At 39.3% G+C, this 18,595-nt stretch overlaps 2 protein-coding genes across 3 annotated transcripts in view; both read left to right on the top strand.

Moving 5' to 3' along the window:
- gabra5 (gamma-aminobutyric acid type A receptor alpha5 subunit) overlaps window positions 1–5,803 on the top strand; it is a 32,752-nt gene extending 26,949 nt beyond the window's left edge. For both annotated transcript variants that reach the window (XM_005804429.3, XM_023339988.1), the window contains exons 8-10: window positions 1,974–2,126; window positions 2,403–2,614; window positions 3,361–5,803. In XM_005804429.3, coding sequence (XP_005804486.1) covers window positions 1,974–2,126; window positions 2,403–2,614; window positions 3,361–3,651 — 656 coding nt within the window. In that variant the 3' untranslated portion in view covers window positions 3,652–5,803. The remainder of the gene's footprint in view (window positions 1–1,973; window positions 2,127–2,402; window positions 2,615–3,360) is intronic.
- A 3,686-nt stretch (window positions 5,804–9,489) lies between these two features.
- Window positions 9,490–18,595, top strand: part of gabrg3 (gamma-aminobutyric acid type A receptor gamma3 subunit) — a 42,960-nt gene continuing 33,854 nt past the window's right edge. The window contains exons 1-2 of the mRNA XM_023339239.1: window positions 9,490–9,545; window positions 9,754–9,899. Coding sequence (XP_023195007.1) covers window positions 9,493–9,545; window positions 9,754–9,899 — 199 coding nt within the window. The 5' untranslated portion in view covers window positions 9,490–9,492. The remainder of the gene's footprint in view (window positions 9,546–9,753; window positions 9,900–18,595) is intronic.

The following is an 18,595-nucleotide window of genomic DNA, read 5'->3' as shown; positions in this document are numbered from 1 at the left end:
TTGCATTTAAGATAAAAATACTTTTATAACCAAAACCTTTATAAGTTATTTTTGTATTGGTGTTGTTTAATGTATTTCTAATAATATATAAAAGTGGTCAAGTGAAAAATCTGTACAATGTGGCTTTTTAAAAATTATTAGATTAATCGATTACTACAATAATCATTAGTTGCAGCTCAAATCACAATAATTACCATATAATATCGTGATTAAAAACAGAGAAAATCCTAGACAGAGAGTGTGGGAAGAGTAGTAAATACCAGTCTTAGTCATGTTTATTTCTACTGGAAGTTACTGAAAGCGTGGTTTTGTGTGAGGATTGAAATCTGCCCGTTTTTTTTTTCAAAATCCCTTTTTAATCTGGGCTTCACTTGAATGGAAAAGCAGCAACTGCGCAGAGAGGGCATGCAGTGTGAGGCTGTGAGCGCGGCCTGAGTCACCAGAGTTCACCGGCGGGATGACCCAGAAAGAGAAGGTTTATTGGGCGGGCCGACTGCAGGGCGGGCCGGGCGCCGCACAGGTGCTTTTATGAGAGGAAGAGAAGGAAATGTCACAGGTTGAGTATGTTCTTAACTTAAAACCAACAAACCACAGCGTTGTGGTTTTCATCAGCTATCAGATCAAAGTTTCAAATATTAATGTTAGACTACGACAAAAATAAACCCCTGTTATTTCTTGGATTTAAACGTCGCCCGGGCCCGCCAGTTTTTTTTTTTGTTTTTTTTTTCTTTTACATTTTTCACAAAGCAGAAACAAAACTTTAGTGACAAAACTTAAACCTGCTGTGACGAGAAGGGGAGACGTGTGAGGATCTCGCTGCGAATTAGGGCCAGATTTAACTGTTATCGTAGAAATCAATTATTCTATCGATTATTCTGACAATTAATCGATTAATCAGTTCAAAATAGTCACTTTCTACAGATTTTTCATTGAACAGTTTTAGAAAATACACTAAAAGATGTGAATAAACAAATAATTCCATTTCTTTTTATATAAGAAAGTGAAGATTTATTTGCCTTTAATGCAGTAATATAGCATTCCTATAGTTAATGCTTGATCATGTGTAGCAGAGGAGGAATCTACAACAAAAAAAATAAATCCATCTAATATTAACATGTGAAAAGCTCAGGCTTTTCTGCTTGACTTTAACAAGTCAATACTATTTATAGCTGATCAGTTGACTATTTTTTGGATTAACTGATTAATGTCTGCATACCAAAAGGGAGTTTTTTGTTTGTTTTTATTGTCTGCTAGCGCTATACTGATATTTGAACCAGGTGAAATTAAAACGACCATTTCTAGGCAGAACATATTTACAGACAAAGAAGTCTGCTGTTATTTATTTATTTTTTTTAATCTTAAATGCAAAATGTATATGTTTTTGTACAATTTTGCATTAATTACTGCTCTGAATGTGTTCTTTAAGCAAATGGTGTTTTTTTTTTTATTTTGAGTCTTTATACTCCAGTTAATGATTAATCGACTGCTAAATTAGTTGACGATTATTCCCTTAATCGAAACATCACAATTAATCTGATTAATCGTTTCAAATCTATAGTGAGTACTTAAAAAAACAAAGAAAAGAGAGAAAAAGTCTTAACAAAAGTTTGAAAAGCCAAACAAACTGGAACTCATATTTTGATTTTTTTTTTTCTTCTTTTAAATAAAGGTTATAGTATGTAGCTCTACCTGACATTGCAACATGTCCAGACAGTTTAAATATAACTTTTCAGGCATTTGCCATTTTCTCACTCTAAAATTAATGTGAGCCGAGTTAACAAATATCTCCAGGATATTTTTCTAAAGTTCTGAAATACAAGCTTCCTGTCTAAACACTGAGAAATATTCTTATATTCTTATATTCATATTCTTCCCATCAGCTCTTCTGCCTGACTTATAGTTGAGTGTACTGTTTTAAATAAACAGCAAAAGCACATGGAGAAATAACAATCCATCTGTTCTGTTGTCTCTAGGCGAGTACACAGTGATGATGGCTCACTTTTACCTGAAGAGGAAGATAGGCTACTTCGTCATCCAGACCTACATGCCGTGCTTCATGACTGTGATCCTGTCCCAGGTTTCTTTCTGGCTCAACCGAGAGTCGGTGCCAGCAAGAACCGTCTTTGGTGAGTCTGGAAGACGCATCGGGCTGTGCGATGGTTGAAATATTTTAGCTGAAATGGCAGCATCAGAACCCGCAGGAGGATTCCCACAGCTTCAAAGAGACATTTAGCTGTTCTTTCCACAATTAGAGGCTGAATTATTTTATTTATTTTTTCTTACTACTGTTTATAATACTCTCCTACGCAGCCGGCTGTTTTCCATGCCTTAATCTGCTGTAATAGAAACAGAACTACAACTCTGGTATCTAAGACTAACCCAGTTTTCTCTCTCACTGCCAGGTGTGACCACGGTCCTCACCATGACCACTCTCAGCATCAGCGCTCGAAACTCCCTACCCAAAGTGGCCTATGCCACCGCCATGGACTGGTTCATTGCGGTGTGCTATGCCTTTGTCTTCTCAGCCCTCATTGAATTTGCCACAGTGAATTATTTTACCAAAAGGAGCTGGGCCTGGGACGGGAAAAAAGCGATGGAGGCCCAACAGCCCAAGGTACGTACGCTGGGTTTGTTCAAAGGTTTGTTCAAAACTTGCTGAGCTGTTAGAAAATGAGCATCATCAGGAGAAACATTTGTGGAAAATGCTTGAAAATGTAAATTTTTTTTAAGGTTCACACCGGCACCATTTAGTCTGCTTAAATTAGAAAGTCCGGTTCATTTGGGGAGGTGTGAATGTGTCTTTTCGGTTGAAGTGAACTCTGGCAGTGTTCGAATGCATATGTGAATGCAAGTGAACCGGAGACCATTCCAAAAGCAGGAAGTGAACAATAGCGCTGGGCATACTGGGTAAATACAACCAAAACAAACGCTTGCGTCTAGCGCTAGCGGCCGAAGTGGCTCGTTTTCTTTTACTAAAGACACAATAGAAAATCTACATCTGCTAAAGAATTATGCTACTCCATTTTGTGAGGAAGAAAGTTGCATTCATGTCTTTGTGTTGTTTCCTTCAGTAGTTCTTGATGCAGCGCCACCACAGGTGAGGAGGGGAACCGTTTTTTTTCAAAGAGTTTAATTTGTTGAACACAGTTCAGTGTGAAAGAGATGCTGCACCAGCTGAAAATGTAAAACGCTGCAATTTGGTCCCCAATTGAACCTACCGGACTGTCAGGTAGACCCTTAGTCAAAACCAAGTGCAAAACCTTCAGGTTTTACTTTTGTTCCATGTATCGCCTTAACTTGTACTACCAATATTTACCACCACAGTTTTATTAGAACCACAGCTTGTTTCTTTCTACGCAGAAAAAAGACCCATTGGCGTTGTCCATGAAGCCCAACAACACTTGCTCCGCCGGTGTGAACTACACAGCCAACCTCACCAAGGACGCGTCCATCTCTACCATTTCAAACAGCACAACTATTCAGCTCAAACCGTCTGAAAGCAAGGCCCCGGACCCCAAAAAGACTTACAACAGCGTGAGCAAGATCGACAAGATGTCCAGGATTGTGTTCCCTGTGCTTTTTGGGACCTTCAACCTGGTGTACTGGGCCACGTACCTCAACAGGGAGCCGGTGATTAAAGGAGCCGAGTGAGTTCTAGACTGAGGGCCAGTGATGACGAGAACTTAATCAACAAACGCCAAGCACTTTGTCCTTGTACCATAATTGTTGTTCTTTTAAGATATTTACAAGTTATTGCATGTGTGTTGCTTCGGGTAAGTGCTGCCATGTTTGCCTTGAGTTAGTACATGTATGATTACCGACCTAAAAGATTAACTTATGATTGCTCACTCAGAACTTGGTTATACTTAATCTTTTTTTTTTTTGTTAAATTTTGAGCATTTGGCATTTGTATTCTGTCGTTTAGTTTTTAGTTGGAAATGGAAAAGCAAGGCCAAATGCTATGCAAAGTAAAACATTTGTACTGTATCATTCAAAACCGCTTTTTATCTTTGTAAAGTCTTTGTACAGTAAATATTAACCTCGAGGTCCACGAATGTGAAACAGGACCGAGGCAAATGTAACTTTGCTTTCTTGTTAAAAGCAGCCAAATAGCCATGCTGAATGTGTTGCCTTGAGAGTGTGATGACTCCTTATGAATGCACTGAACTCTGCACTCCTGCAACAACCTTACTCTGAAACCTGGTTCAGAATGTTAATGTAGTGGACTCTTCTTGTTCACGTTTTCTTTTTTTCTTTTTTTTTTTTACTTTTCAATTTACGGTGGCTTGTTCTCAATTAAGTTTAGTCAGTCTGAGTTTTTGTTTAAGTGGAGATGAAAGCGGGAAGCGTTTAAAGCGAAAGTGGTGTGTTTCCAAACTATGAGGTTAAACTGTGTATATAAGTAAGTGCGGGAGTAGCTTAAGACAGTTGTATATTTGCCCTGCTTATAGAATAGCACCACTAGGCCAGTAAAGTTTGCACTTATATCGATGTAACGCTTGCACAACAGCATTGTTAGTTGCTAGTTTTAGTGCTTAAAAAGAAAATGAGTCAAGTAGTTTAAACCCTGGCAAGTCAAAAAGGTTTTATGCTTAGAAAAACATTCTTTTTTTTCATAGATATAAGTTTGTTTCTTTGGTCTTTTATAAAAGCTAGCATACTTGATGATTAGCCTTGAGAAAAAAAAATCCTGTTTTGGCATGAAAATAAGACGGACATGTGGTGGTTGGGAAAAAAGCGTCATGACCACACCAATTAACATTACCTTGGTTCAAATAGAAATATTTAACAATATTAATTAAAAAAAACAGCTACTACCTGATGTCTTTAGCTTTGTTTAGCTTAGCTTAGCCCTATTTAGCATAAAAAGAAGAGAATGGGGAAAAACCACTAACCTGCTTTTGCTTCATTTTATTCCATTCATGTATCACGTTTTTTATTGAAGTTACTAAAAAAAACTTTCAGTTCAAGTGACCCACAAACACAAACTGTTAGCTTGATAGCAAGCTAGCTCATATTAGATGCTAATTGGTTGGATTTGAACAGTTTTGGAGGTGATTGGCATGTTGATGGCATGTCTCAGTACTTCTGGCAATGTAGTGAATTTAAGATTTTTAACACATTGAAAAACCTAAATTGTTAATTCTTGAGTTTTGTTTTCTTATTTGTGTATTTTCAGACATTTAAATACAGCCATGTGTTCTTTATTTCATTTTAAACTGAGCCTGCTCATTCCATATGTGCATTCGACATAGGAGTGGCCATGATGTTTTCATTCAGTCTATTTAAAAACAAAGCTATATTTATTGTATCCATATTTTTTTTTTCTTAAAAGGGAAATCACTTTAACAGAATAATGGAATGTAATGGGTTCTTTCACCCATATCTCAAAAAATACAAACGTTACTTTTAGCTGGATTTGCTTTAATGTCCGAACTTTATCATGTGACCTAATGCCTGCTTTAGCACAGTTTTTTTATTTACTTATTTATTTTTTGAAATATTGTATTATGACATTGAAGTAAACAGAAGCTGTCTGTGCTTTAACAGCAAATACCTGAAGCAATAAATAACGCTGAAGTGAATGACAAGTTTTTTGTGTTCATGCTAAAAATGTCAACATTTTACCTGTATTTAATTAGGTTTTCATCAATCCGCCAGTCGTCTTTTTTAATAAATGCATTGCTTTGGGTTTTTTTTTTTTATCACATTTTTCATGTGACAAATGTCAAGGCCTGTGCTAATGTGAAAAACGTGCACTTTGTTCTGTACCTGATTCCAATAAAGCTTCACTCGCACCGTCTTCCGGCTCTTAGTGCTCAGTCATAATAAAGCAATAATGTTGCTGCTGACATTTAAGCTTTAATGAAAGGCTGCTAACTGATGTTTCATTCATTCTGGATTACTCCACACTGAAAGAAAAGTGGTATGTAAACAGGTAAATCCAGATTGTCTGCGCTTAATAAAAATAAAAAAAACATCTGTTCTTTTTCTCACAGTACGTCATGAAATCAAACTGATCTAAATGACAAATGCGAAACCTGTATGTGTATGTTATAGATCCATTACACGTAGAGTAAAATATTTTAAGACTTTTTTATTATTTTGATGTTTATGGCTTTATGTTTATGTTTATGGCAGCACCTCTCCTGACCCCTCTAGGGACAAGTGTGTTAGAAAATGGATGGTTGGATGTTATAGAGTTATTATGGTCATCCAACCATATGACTACTGACTTTGAAGACAATTGTTGAAGCTATAACACTTGAGCCAGCTCTTTGCTGGCTCAAGTGTTTTCTTAGAAAGTTGGATGGAAGGAAAAAGTGTGATTGGAAAGACTCACTGGAAATTGGTGTAACTGCAACTTTGAGACGATTGTCAAGCAAAATCGAGTCAAGAATTTTCACACTATCAGAAGAACTCTTAGATAATGAGGAAAACAGGTGATGCTTTTATTCTATAACATATGCAAAAAAAACATATGTTGCTTCAAATGAGCCTACGAATTTGTGGATTTGCGGAACTCGACGTGACAAAACCAAAACGTAATCCTAGTTAATAGAAACAACTTTGTGCCCGTTCTGCTCGGCCTTTGATTACACCAACGCCTCTTCTGCAGTTGTTGGATTGCTAAACCCATCTTGTTGGGGCAGTGGTGGGGGGGGGGGTCTCTCTGCTGCAGTGACATCTGGCTCACATCTGCTTGTCAAAGATTTAGCTCCGTTTAAGTTGCTTTTTTCCGTTTGGTTGGGCCGGAGTCGACGCCAAATGACTGATGTCATTTGGTGCCGTCAATCACAGATTGGAGCGTTGGAGAGAAAAACACAGAGAGGGGAGTGAATATCAAATCTTGGGAGACGTACCAAAATGTGGAGGTGATGCTGTAGGTTTTAGAAGTGATGGAGTATTTAAAGGGTATTTTTCTTTTGTTCTTTGTTTTGTTATGCGTTATAAAATATGCCAAAAAAATGTCCTTTTGCTTTTCTCCTGAACAGTGCGCTTTCTGCTTCCACAAATTTATGTGTCCAATGTTTGGCTTGCTGTGAAATTTGAACCAGACCGTCGCTTTTTATTGAAAAACAATTTCTCTCTTCTGAGCACTTTTTGCATGAATTTGAGGAGCACACAACTTTTACCTGAACCGCGGACCTTCTGATGTTTTACTCAAGAGCATCAAAGATGGCAAAATACAAACACAATTTACACTTTTCAGATTCAGTTTGAAAATCCAAACACCACCTTGGCATTTGAGTTTCGTCCAGACTGTTGGAGTTATGCAGCGATGATGATCAACTCTACTCTTTAAGGGGCTGTCACATACAATTTAGCATATTATTTCGAATGCATCGTACACACTCAAGCTTCTTTTATTCAGCAGACTGTGGGATTAACATGCAGAGTGTATAGGTGCACATGCTAAATATGCAGGGCAGGTAGCAGCACCAATTAGACCCATGGGTGATTTCATCTTACATAAAACTTTTAAAAAACAACTATAAGTTCATTAAGCTCATATTTATTCTGAGTGCGGCCCATTAAATCCATGCTGATTCCTTCTGGGCCCGTCGGGTTGGGCTTTATCTTTTGCATTATGCTAATGTATGGCTGTGAGTAGGTGATCATGTGGCTAAGTGGGGAAGTGGAAATGATTGCTGGTTTCATTCTCAGCTCGACCGCTTTTCAAAGTTGTCCTTCGGCGCGACGCTGAGGCCCTACAAAGGCGTCTCCATAGAAAAGGAAAAAACAACAACAACGCATGTGCAGACATCAGAAACTCAAGAAACTCTGGATGTGTGCTGCACAAAACGCAAACTGTACAGAATTTGGCGAGGCATATGCAAACGTGTGGGAAAAGTTCCACGTTAGCAGCACAACAGCAGTGAGAGTTGATATGGCTTTGTGTTTGATTTCAAGTGTGTGCAGTTCTCATTTCAGCCACTAGAGGGTGACAGAAGTCAGGCGCAGCAGCAGCGAAGCTCTACAGCCTGCGACCAGAGCAGCTCAGGCTCAGCTAACGCACGTGTTAGCTCTGCAGCTGAGATGCTAAAGCTAAAGCGCCCTCTGACCTCTCGTGCTGTAGCGTCTCACACAGACGCCTCCAAACTGAGGAATACTCAAAGAGGTGACTTTGATTCGCAACGTGTGGCAATTTTTTATTTTTATTTTTCCAGTCAACCCATGGTTTCAGTGTTTCAAATATAAAGAAACAGCTGCATCATCATCATCATCATCATCATCATCATCATCATCATCATCATCATCATCATCATCATCACTATGGTAATTCAATGGTAAAACAGCGGCAGCTGTGGTTGCCAGGATGCAAAATTACTAGAATTTTATTTAGTTTTTTTCCTTTCATGGTTAGATGGCAGTGTGATTTTTGATTGTACGGTTTAAAAAATTCTGCTGGATTCAATAATTCACTATAAAAGAAAACGTTTTAACTTAAAGGACAAAAAAAAAAAAAAGGTTTTCTCTAAAAGGAACATGAAAACAACCTACATCAAATTCTAACTTGTTTCATATTTTACGGATTTTTCCTGTCACCATTTTACTGTTCATCGCTGTCAAATATACATTTTTGCTTTTACAGTGTGGCGCGCCCATGTTTACATTGGCTACCAATAATCCACTTCTATATCTTATTCGCATTACCGATATTTTATATTACTAGCGGTACTTATTGTATAAAATTTATATTTAAACTCTAATTTGTATGGTTATTTTTACATTTTGTACAAAAAAAAACCCCCAACCTTGTTAAATGACATTCCTGCAGACAAAAGTAAGCTTTTTATTGTATAAAGGAAAACGTTTCTACTGCGCATGTGACAAATAAACGTTGAACAACGAAGCACGGTAGTGCCGGCATCATGCTGTGGATTTTGAACGGCGCTCTGCTTGTTCCCATGTTATATTTAGGCCTGTTTTTTTTTCAGGCTTTGCATTCGAAGACAATCAGTAAAGACTTTTGTTTTCTTCTGCAAGTCTATTTGCAGACACTCTACATCGGGGACATTCTACTGCGTGATTAATCGGGAGGAAAGAACGGAGGCACAAAGCTCAACAAAAAGTATTTCCGCGCAGGTGTAGCGACCCCTGTGTGACGCAGAGGAGTTCTCTATTTATTTATTTATTTATTTCTCAGCTGATGAATTCTCATCTCTCAGAGAACTCAGCCACCGTGCGCACCTGCGTAAAGGGCGCATTGCCGCCCGCTGTGGATGGAGGAGCGCTGCAGTCCTCAGCGGTGACAAACTGCTGAGTTTGTGTCTGGTGAGGTGGGGGGAGCCGGCCACCAAGGAAGGATATAAATGGTTTTTATTATTATTATTATTCACACCGAAAGACATATCGGCTGGATTGGAAACTATGAAGCCCCCCTCCTCCTGCTCCTGTTTCCGCTCAGTGCTGCGGTGACCACGGAGTGCGCACAGGCACGGTCCGCTGACACGTCTCTGTCTACTTGTTGTTCTCCCTCCGAGAGACATGACGCGCGCTTCCTTGGCTGGCGTCGGACTTCTGTCGATCCTTTTCACCTGGTAAGCGGCGCACCTTTCTTCTTCTTCTTCTTCTTCTTCTTCTTCTTCTTCTTCTTCGTTTTCTTCCAAAAAGAGAAAAGAAACGGATTTCCATATCCTCGCTGCAGGGATTTTCTTTGAAACTTTGTGTCTAAGTTCCTCTGAACGCACGCTCTCCGCGCGTTGCACGTCCTGTTAAACACGAGCTTCTTTCCTTCCCTCTCTCCAGTTCTTTAGCGGTGCAGTATGAGGAGGACTACGAGGATGTGACTGTGAACCAAATGCTGGCTCCTAAATCCCAGGAAACAGACACCACGGAAATCCTCAATAATTTACTCAAAGAGTATGACAAGAAGCTGAGGCCGGACATTGGAGGTAAGACTCGCTTCTTCTTTTTTTCCAGAAACGGGCGCATGAAAATACTTTTTTTTTCTTTTTGGGGAGGGGGGAGGGAGAGTTAATTATAGTTCTAAAAATCAGTTCCAAAACTGAACATTTACATTATATGGATTCTACAACTGAAATATTTCATGTCTACTTATTAGAAAATTAGAATTGTACATAAGACTAATAATAATAATAATAAGATGTTTAATATAAAGAGTTTCATGCCTTAGGCAGGCCTGGACTTCACCAAAGGTCGCTGCAGAACAAGTTGTGAGAGCTGCGCCCAGTTATATCAACGGGAAAGATGAGTGGAAGGACAAAGTGTGGCAGACCAAGCAGCAGGGTTAACTGCAGCTGTGAGAGGACGCTAAAGAAACAAAAGTGTTTGAGGGAAAAATCACAGCAGCGGGAAGAGAAACACAGACGTGTCCTGCCCTCTTTGTGATGACACCAGAAGCATCCAAACTGGGCAGAGGAAAACAAGGACTGGGTGGATTTTTTTTCTGTATGTGTTCCAACGTCCTAATTAAAGCACAGTGTGCATTTTGTTAAGAAACAGAATCAAGGTCCCGTAAGGTCATGCAATGCCACACCGATGCAGTAATTCATGCAAAAAGGAGCCGTGAGCAGCTATTGATGCATCTGTGCTGCCTGAACGTCTGTTTCAGTGTTCAGTTTCATTCGATTCATTCTGCTGTAATATTCTGCTTAGTTTTTTTGTTTTTTTTAAACTGAATTTCGAGTTTTTCTTTGCTGTGTGTTCAACAAGTTTATACTTGGACTAGGACCCTAAACCCAGAGTAGATGAGACAATGAAACAGAGGTAATGTAGCAGGAAGCTCAAACTATCTCTGTTCTCAACCAGGACGATAAATAAAACATGTTGAGCAAAATAAATAAATACTAATAAATGGACGAGAAGTTTGGAAAAGGATACAGCAAAATATTCACTAAGACATAATTCACATAATTTTGTATCTTTTTCAGCCAGATAATAGATAACAGACAGATGGATGTTACCAAAGCGGTAAGAGTAAAGAAGGTTATGTTGCTGTAGTATACTAGTATACTGTAACTATAGTTACCGTTTTCACCTCTTGGTCTGTTCATGTTGCCTGTAAAGATGCTTATTTTCTTCTAGCACCTCTATTAGATCACCTTCTACAGGCTGTGAGTTTGTCCAACATCTACAGTAAAATTTATTTTACATTCTATTTTTTTTATTTGAGTAAAAGCAAGTTGTGATGTATCTCCTGATGGCGATTGCGCAGTAGTGTAGTCAAAGTATCCAGCAAGGTGACGAGGAAACAGCATCTTTTTTTTCTTCTTGTTGGTGGATTTTGTTTTCTGACGTCTTATCCTCCCCCTTAGCCAAAATCTTTCTGGTTTTCTAACACACTAAGTCTGCACCATCACAATCGGCAGGTACCGCGATGTTACCCCCCCCCCCTCCCTGCAGCAACCAAGCATGTTTGATTAGCTGGCTTTACCACAGTATGGGCTGTACAATGGCTGCTGGAAAAGACAAGTGTTTTGTTGTTGACTTAACATCCAGAAACTTCCTGCTGCATTTTTGCTGGTTGTGCAGGCGGCTCCGCTTCTGCTTTTCAAAGATGTTCAGTTGTATAATTGCGCATCGGTTTGCAGCTGTTTTCATGTTGAGTTGCAGTCGGTGGTAAGAGCTCATCTGGACTTAAAGCTTAATCTGACAGGAGCTGAAATAGGCAGAACTGACCAAACTGAGATTTCACTATTTACAAATGATTTGGTGCAAAAAAAAATGTTGTTTTGCAGCCTGTAGACCTTTGCTAAGGTAGCATAATAGTTCACCTTTAAAGGTTACTGTCAGAGTCTTTTAATATAGAAACAATTTGGTATAGATTCTCTTCAGTTAGTAAAGGTTGGAACACATAAAACATTTTTGTGGGAATATGAGCGAAGTCCCACAATAAGCGTTGAACCATGGAGCAGTGTTTTAATCAACAGACGTTAACGCCTGACTGGACTGTGAGGCCTGTAAACTCTGCGTGTGGATGGGAAGCTCTCAGTTTGCTGGCTGCTGTTTTGAAGGCGCCGGTTGCTCTGCGTACGTTCAAAGAAGCCCAACTCAAGTGAACGACCTGCAGCCGGCCCGGTGACCTGTTGTGACCGGTGGGCAGATCGATGCAGACGATCCCCACACGCTCCAAGTGGCCGTGGAAATCTCCCTCAGCTCCGTCCCCAGAGGGACGAGCAACAGTCGGGTTCCCTAAGTGCCGTTTCTTTCGGTGTCACCGTCTTCGTGTGTCGCTCTGACTCCAACAAGTAACCCCAATTCTTGCTCCTCCCACTCGGCGGAGCACAGCCGTGCGTTCACTCGCGTCCGCTGCTTTCATCTGCCTCACTGCTCCGTATTTTCTGCTGTCTTGTCAGAACACAGAGACACCAGTGATCAGCCTGAGGAACCCCACCCCAGCTGGGCCTCTGGTGGCCACATGTTGGCCTTTTTGGATCGTTTGTTATTATTTCTGACTCTAATGGCTTTCCGTTCACAGTTCTATTTTTGTGTCCTGTTCTTTTTGTATTTCTTTAGATCCTTACTTTAACCCGTTAGAACCTGAGTTTCAAGTCTCCGCCTGGATATTTTTTGCATACTTTAATTGTACGCAGTTCTTGAAATGTTCTGTGAGTAAAATATATTTGCCCACTTATCCATAACTATAAGTTATGGATAAGTGGGCAAGTTTAAGTCAATTAAAAGACAGAGTGCCCCTCTGGTTAATTTCACTTCCTGCTACGGCGGGGTGGGGTTGGGCGGGGGGGTGGGTGAAATTACCGTAATAACCCCGATATCGGCTGGAAAGTGCAACGTCTCGCCTTTCAGAAACTGTTGGAATTTTTCAGATAGCGCAACCTGTGGCGGAATTACGGTACTGCAAATTCAGCTGTTTCATCGCCGATACGTTTGGTCTGGAAGGGTTTAATGAAAGTCTTTAGTTTTTGACTCAGTTCAATCATTTGAGTCCTCTTACACCCTCTTTGTTCACTTATGTGTCATTTTTGCCTCAGCTTCTTGGTTCAGGTTCTTCCCCAGCTGGACCGTCTTGCACTGATTAGTCCCATCTGATTGTCTCGCCGCTCAGTCACCTCCCCTGTTGTTAAAAGCCAGTCGGTTCTGTGTCCCCCCCCTGTCAGATGCTGAGCAGTTCCCTTTGTTGTTTTTCACCTACATGCACTTATCAGATCAGACAATGAAATCCCAGGACTGAAAAGGTGTTTTAAAGGAAAATGTACTTGTCAGACATGATGTGAAGGTCTTTTTTTTTAAAAAACAGGAAAATTACAAAAAGCACCTATTCGACACCACAAAAGACTGGATAGAAAATGAAAAGATGCATTGTTTCAGACTAAGCGGCAGTGATCCCTGTCCCAAGTCCTCTTTAAACCCTTTGAGCTTGACTGAAATCTGCTTTTGCAAAAAGAAATTCCTCCAAATATACCGTTAAGAAGCAGCGTGTGGGATTTAGTGACACGTAGCGTTAAAGTAGTCGTCGGCCCCGCCTGACCTTTTCCTGTCAAAATGTCGGGATGCAGAAAAACACGGGAATGCCCAAGACCCGACTGAGCTACATAAAGTGTATCATAAAGTGATCATTTTAAAGTTTCGTGTCATGAAATAGCAGGACATTAAACACTTGATTCAACACAAAAGTGAAAGGATGAATTCATAACACAGCAAAAACACAATATTGTACAGTTTTTGGTTTAGTTTCTAGTGGAAATCTGTCCGTACACTTGAAACAAGACAAAACTAACTTACGAGTAACTCTTTAGCATCCAACAGGAGCTCGTTTTGAATCAATTATTATTTAATATCAATCAATCAATCAATCAAATTTTATTTGTATAGCACATTTCAGCAGCAAGACATTTCAAAGTGCTTTACATCATATCAAACACAGAAACACAATGCAACATAGAATCAATAATCAATAATATTGATGAAAACAACATGTCATATTTTTCATCAATATGAAGGAATTATTTACTCAAAACAAGCTCCTATATCATGCTGAAAAGTTACTTGCAAGTTAGTTTTGTCTTATTTCAATAAATGCACTAGAACCTGGACTAGAAATACTTATAAAGATTCTCCAAAAGCAGCAGTGGCAAATTATTTTTATTTTATATTCTTTAAGTCCGTAACTTTTTCTTTTTTTTTGCCTAACATTGAGGGCACTTAAAACATAGTCAAGACAAACTGAGACAGATGTGAAGAATAAAAATGAAAACAACTCCACTGTAGCAGCAGGATGCTTTGTCAATGTTTCAACAAAGTCGGCTATGTGTCAAAATACAATAGGCAAGGAAAATGTATTTGTTTCGCCCGTTTGGTTTACAGTGCAATTCAAAGTGCTTTACAGAAAAATGTAAAGAGTTTAAAAACAGAAGTTGAAAACATAGGCATAAATTAAACAAGATAAAACAAATGAAATACAAGAAAAAACAAATCAATAATGTAGATTTGTGCTTTAATTTCCCTAAACAGATTCATTTAGAATATCTGTCCTCATTCTCCTTGTTTTATATATAAAATTCAGATTTTTCTTTTGATTGCTCTTCTGCAGGTGAATTGGTGAATAAAAATCAAAATGAATGCCGCCTACAGAGGTGGAACTCGCATGTTGTGGTCTAAACATGCATGCAACTACTGCATGTTGTAACAACTAAATTGGCATATTAAAAAATAACTTACGATAACATAGCTAGCTTTTGTTTTTACCTCTAGTCGATACAGACAGGCAGTGTTTTTTTTAGAGTGATCATGAATTTTGTTATTCAATTTTTACTGTCTGTCAGTAAAATTCTGGCAGACAGTAAAAATTTACTATCAAACTGCCAAAAACAACCAATCAGAGCCAGGAGGCGGGCCTTAGTGCTGTCAATCAACCTTGTGAAAATGCTGCTAAATGTACTAATAGTGGAGAAACTACTTACCGTTACAGAAAAACAGTTTATCCGCCCTCACGATAGCCTTAGCTCTCTTGACAGGCTCTGCTGACTGTGAGAAGCTGCGTTGCAGAAGAGCGACACACACACGACCATGATTGACGGCGATAAGATCCACCTCCTGTCTCTGATTGGTTGTTTCTTGTTAGCAGTGGGAGGAGACAGAGGAGCTCTACTCTTTTCACAGATTACCTCACACACTGTGACAGTTCCAACAATTATGTAAAAAAAAAAAGTTTTTAATAAAAGTTTCCAAGTGCAGCTTTAACTGCACGGCTGAAGGCCACAGCTTTGGACTCTTGTCAGGGATTTCCACTGTGTTCTTCACATATCTGGAGTGGATATTCAATTATTTCCTCTGGGTAACTCAGCTTCCTGTCCAACTATATATTAGTTTAATTGGCGAGTCTAACTTATGTGTGCAAATGCACATGTTTTTTTTATTGTTTTTGGGTTTTTTTGTCTTGTAATTCAGCGTTGGCCTGGATCTCCAGGGTGTACCAGCCCGTATCCAACCCCCCCACCACACACACACACACACGCACACCCACACACACACACACGTCCCCAGTAATCGGTGGGATCTTGTCCTGGGATGGATGAAGCAAATAAAGAAAACGAGTATTTTAAGTATTTTAAGCCTGAGGGAACGTTTACACCTGCTGCACACGCTCTTAGCTGCACTGTTCAGGAGTTGTTGTCCAGTCATTTGGTGACTATTTATAAAAAAATAAAAAATAAAAAAAAAGAACGATGACCTTTTCACTGAGCTGCTTTAGGGAGCAACTATGTTACACACACACACACATACATAGTCACAATTTATGAGTCTCTAGTGCATCGCAGATTTGTATTCATTGCTGATTGCCCAGCCAAACTGGGCAAAATTAACTTGTGTGGGTGACTTCAAAGAACTAATGAGAAACACGGCGCGGGCAATTAGCCCTTGTTTTTTAATTCCCCCGACCACGGGCCGCAGATAAGTAAATCAGAGAGCCATTTGTTGTTACCTGGGCCTTTTGATGACAGACGGCGGCCTAAAGTCCTTTCTGCTTTAATGAATGTGACTTTCTAAGCTTGCGTTTGAACAACGAGGGCCGTTCCGACCACGCTGCTCGAATACAAATGGATTTCTATGCTGATGATACGACACACGTTCGACGTCAACTGACAACAGCGAAGTAGTAATTGTTGTTGTGCTCCAGCTTCCTTGTACGTGTGCATTGCTTTTCTGTTTGCACAAAAGACTTGAGTTGCAAAAAGAGTAAGTGAAATAACATTTTTGGATGTATTTGCTAGCACGTCGTCTGGTAAGTTGTCCTAAAACGCATAAAATATACAGTACAGACCAAAAGTTTGGACACAACTGTGTGTCCAAACTTTTGGTCTGTACTGTGTGTTATATTTCATTACAGTAACATGATATTTTATGGATAATTTAGGAAAAATCTCATCTTTAATTGGATTGCGTTTACTATGGAAGGAGAAATATAATGATTAGGAAATGGAAATCCTTTAAAACAAAATTACTGGTGGCACAATCATTGCCAGCATTAACAATTACTATTAAATATTTGTAACTGAAGTCATTTTTCTAAATGTTTTTCTGTTTATGTTGGTCAGAGGGTCTACGAACTATTAATTGCTAATATATGACATCCTATTTCCCCGGGACAGAATCGTTATGTGACACACGGCTCCATTTCCTTTAATTCTTTACTTTGCAAAATGGGAACGACTCGAGAATTTAAGTAGTGAAATGATTAACTGCAAGAACGTGGAAATAAATTCAGGAGCGGTATATCATTCAAACGAGAAAACGTTCAATGAAATAAAAAAAAAAAAGAGATTTATTCTCTCATTAAAATATTTTCCCTTTCAAATAAGAAAGGTGGCAGCAGTAAAGCAGCAACACCTCTTGGGATTTTTAGATACTGTATAGAAGCAGCACTATGAGAAGGAGAGCCTCTTTATGCTGCAACCCATTAGAAGGGTATATTTTCACATCATTAAAACTAGGAAATATCTCACTATTGCCAGACATAAAACTCGCTCTGTCATAACCCTAAATTTTTCATTTTATCGAGTTTCGCAATTTGCAATAGCGAGAAGGTTCTCTCGTTATAACGAGATCCTGGATTTATTCCCAAGCTCTGGCTGTTAAACGCTCCTGCATGTAAGTGAGGCAGACGGCTGTCGACCCTCATGCATCAGGACAACGACTATAAGAAAACAGCTAACTGCTTCCACTTGTCAACATCTACAGTCAGAACGAAGAAATAAAAGTTTTCAAATGACTTGTGACAAAGTCTGAAGGCTAACGAAGGATTGAAGTGAAGCAGGATGGCAAAAACAAGAAACATCTTTGGAGCTCATTGTTAGAACTCTGCAGCAAAGAGCGGCGTTCAAGGTCACTGGAGCTCATCACAGCTGTTCGTCACCATCGGCGTCCCAACGGGGTGATGGGAAAAATTCCTTGAAAAACATTTTTGAGTCAGACTTTTCAACTCGAGCTTAATTACTCATTGAGTTTTTTTTTAAAAATCTCCAACTACTTGGAGATTTTAAATGAAAAACACAGAACTTGGGGGGCCTGTTTTAAAAGAAACTGAGCGCCATCTGGGTTTTTAATATCTGTGTCGGTCCTGATATTGAAAAGAATTACAGATCGTTTATCGTGACAACGTGCCTGATCCATAAGCACACATCTATTCAGTCTAATTCTATGCTTTATGATTGATTATTACTTTATATTTAGAGTTCCTATTTGCTCTTTCTGAACCATTTGAGAGAAGGTTTGCTGCAGTTTCTTTTTTACCTGTTTGACCAAAGTAGTCAACATGTTGTTTTTATCAGTTTTCTTTACTATTTATTTTCCATTTTGTGTTATACTCCTAATTGAAGTTATTTTTGCATGTTGGAGCGAGCTTGTATAGCCGTTGGTGTATTTAAATGTGCTGTAATGGTTCAGAAATATGTCAGCGTTTGAAAAGAAACTGAAACTTTTTCAGTCAATTCAACACTGCTTGTCTGTATCGGATCGGTTATCGGCCGATACGATACGTCAGATATCGGGATCGGTATCAGAAGTGACAAAAGTGGCTCGGTCGGTCGCTAGCTTTAGCGGGATCACGATTCAAGTTCGTGAATACGCGGAAGCAAGTGCGGCGACTTCCGCTGAGAAATGTGCAGAGGTGAAGATCAGAATGACATCTTATAATTGACCAACTTTACTCTGTCTCCGTTGCATGGAGCGCTGTGACTAAAAGCGATGACACACAAAATCAGATGACATAAAAGAGACAGAGAGCCCGCGTGGAAACCAATGCGCTGCTCTTTTGTTCGCACTGTTACCTAGTAACTAAGCCAGTTACTGTCAGCATCTGTCAGTGGAATCATAATGACTGACTGATTTGGTTTTTCTTCTCTGTCACATGGCGAAATTGCTCAGAGCCGTGAGGGTGAGGAAAACAAAAGAAAAATATCAAAAATAATTTCTCTTGAAGTGTTGGAAACAAACCAGCAGCTCATCTTGACGATTTTTCAGATTCTGGTTGCATCAAAAGTTGATGAAAATATGCCTCACTTTAAGTCGATCTGTCTTTTGACCTCATGAAGGTCAAACTACGCAACACAAAGTGGATAAACACACAACCACCTGAACGTTAAGTCCCCTTTGATGCAGCTTTGTTGCA

This window comes from Xiphophorus maculatus, chromosome 9 (genome assembly GCF_002775205.1).
Source record: "Xiphophorus maculatus strain JP 163 A chromosome 9, X_maculatus-5.0-male, whole genome shotgun sequence".
NCBI lineage: Eukaryota > Metazoa > Chordata > Actinopteri > Cyprinodontiformes > Poeciliidae > Xiphophorus > Xiphophorus maculatus.
The sequence above is the reverse complement of the archived record's forward strand: the minus strand, read 5'-3'. Positions and strand labels throughout refer to the sequence as shown.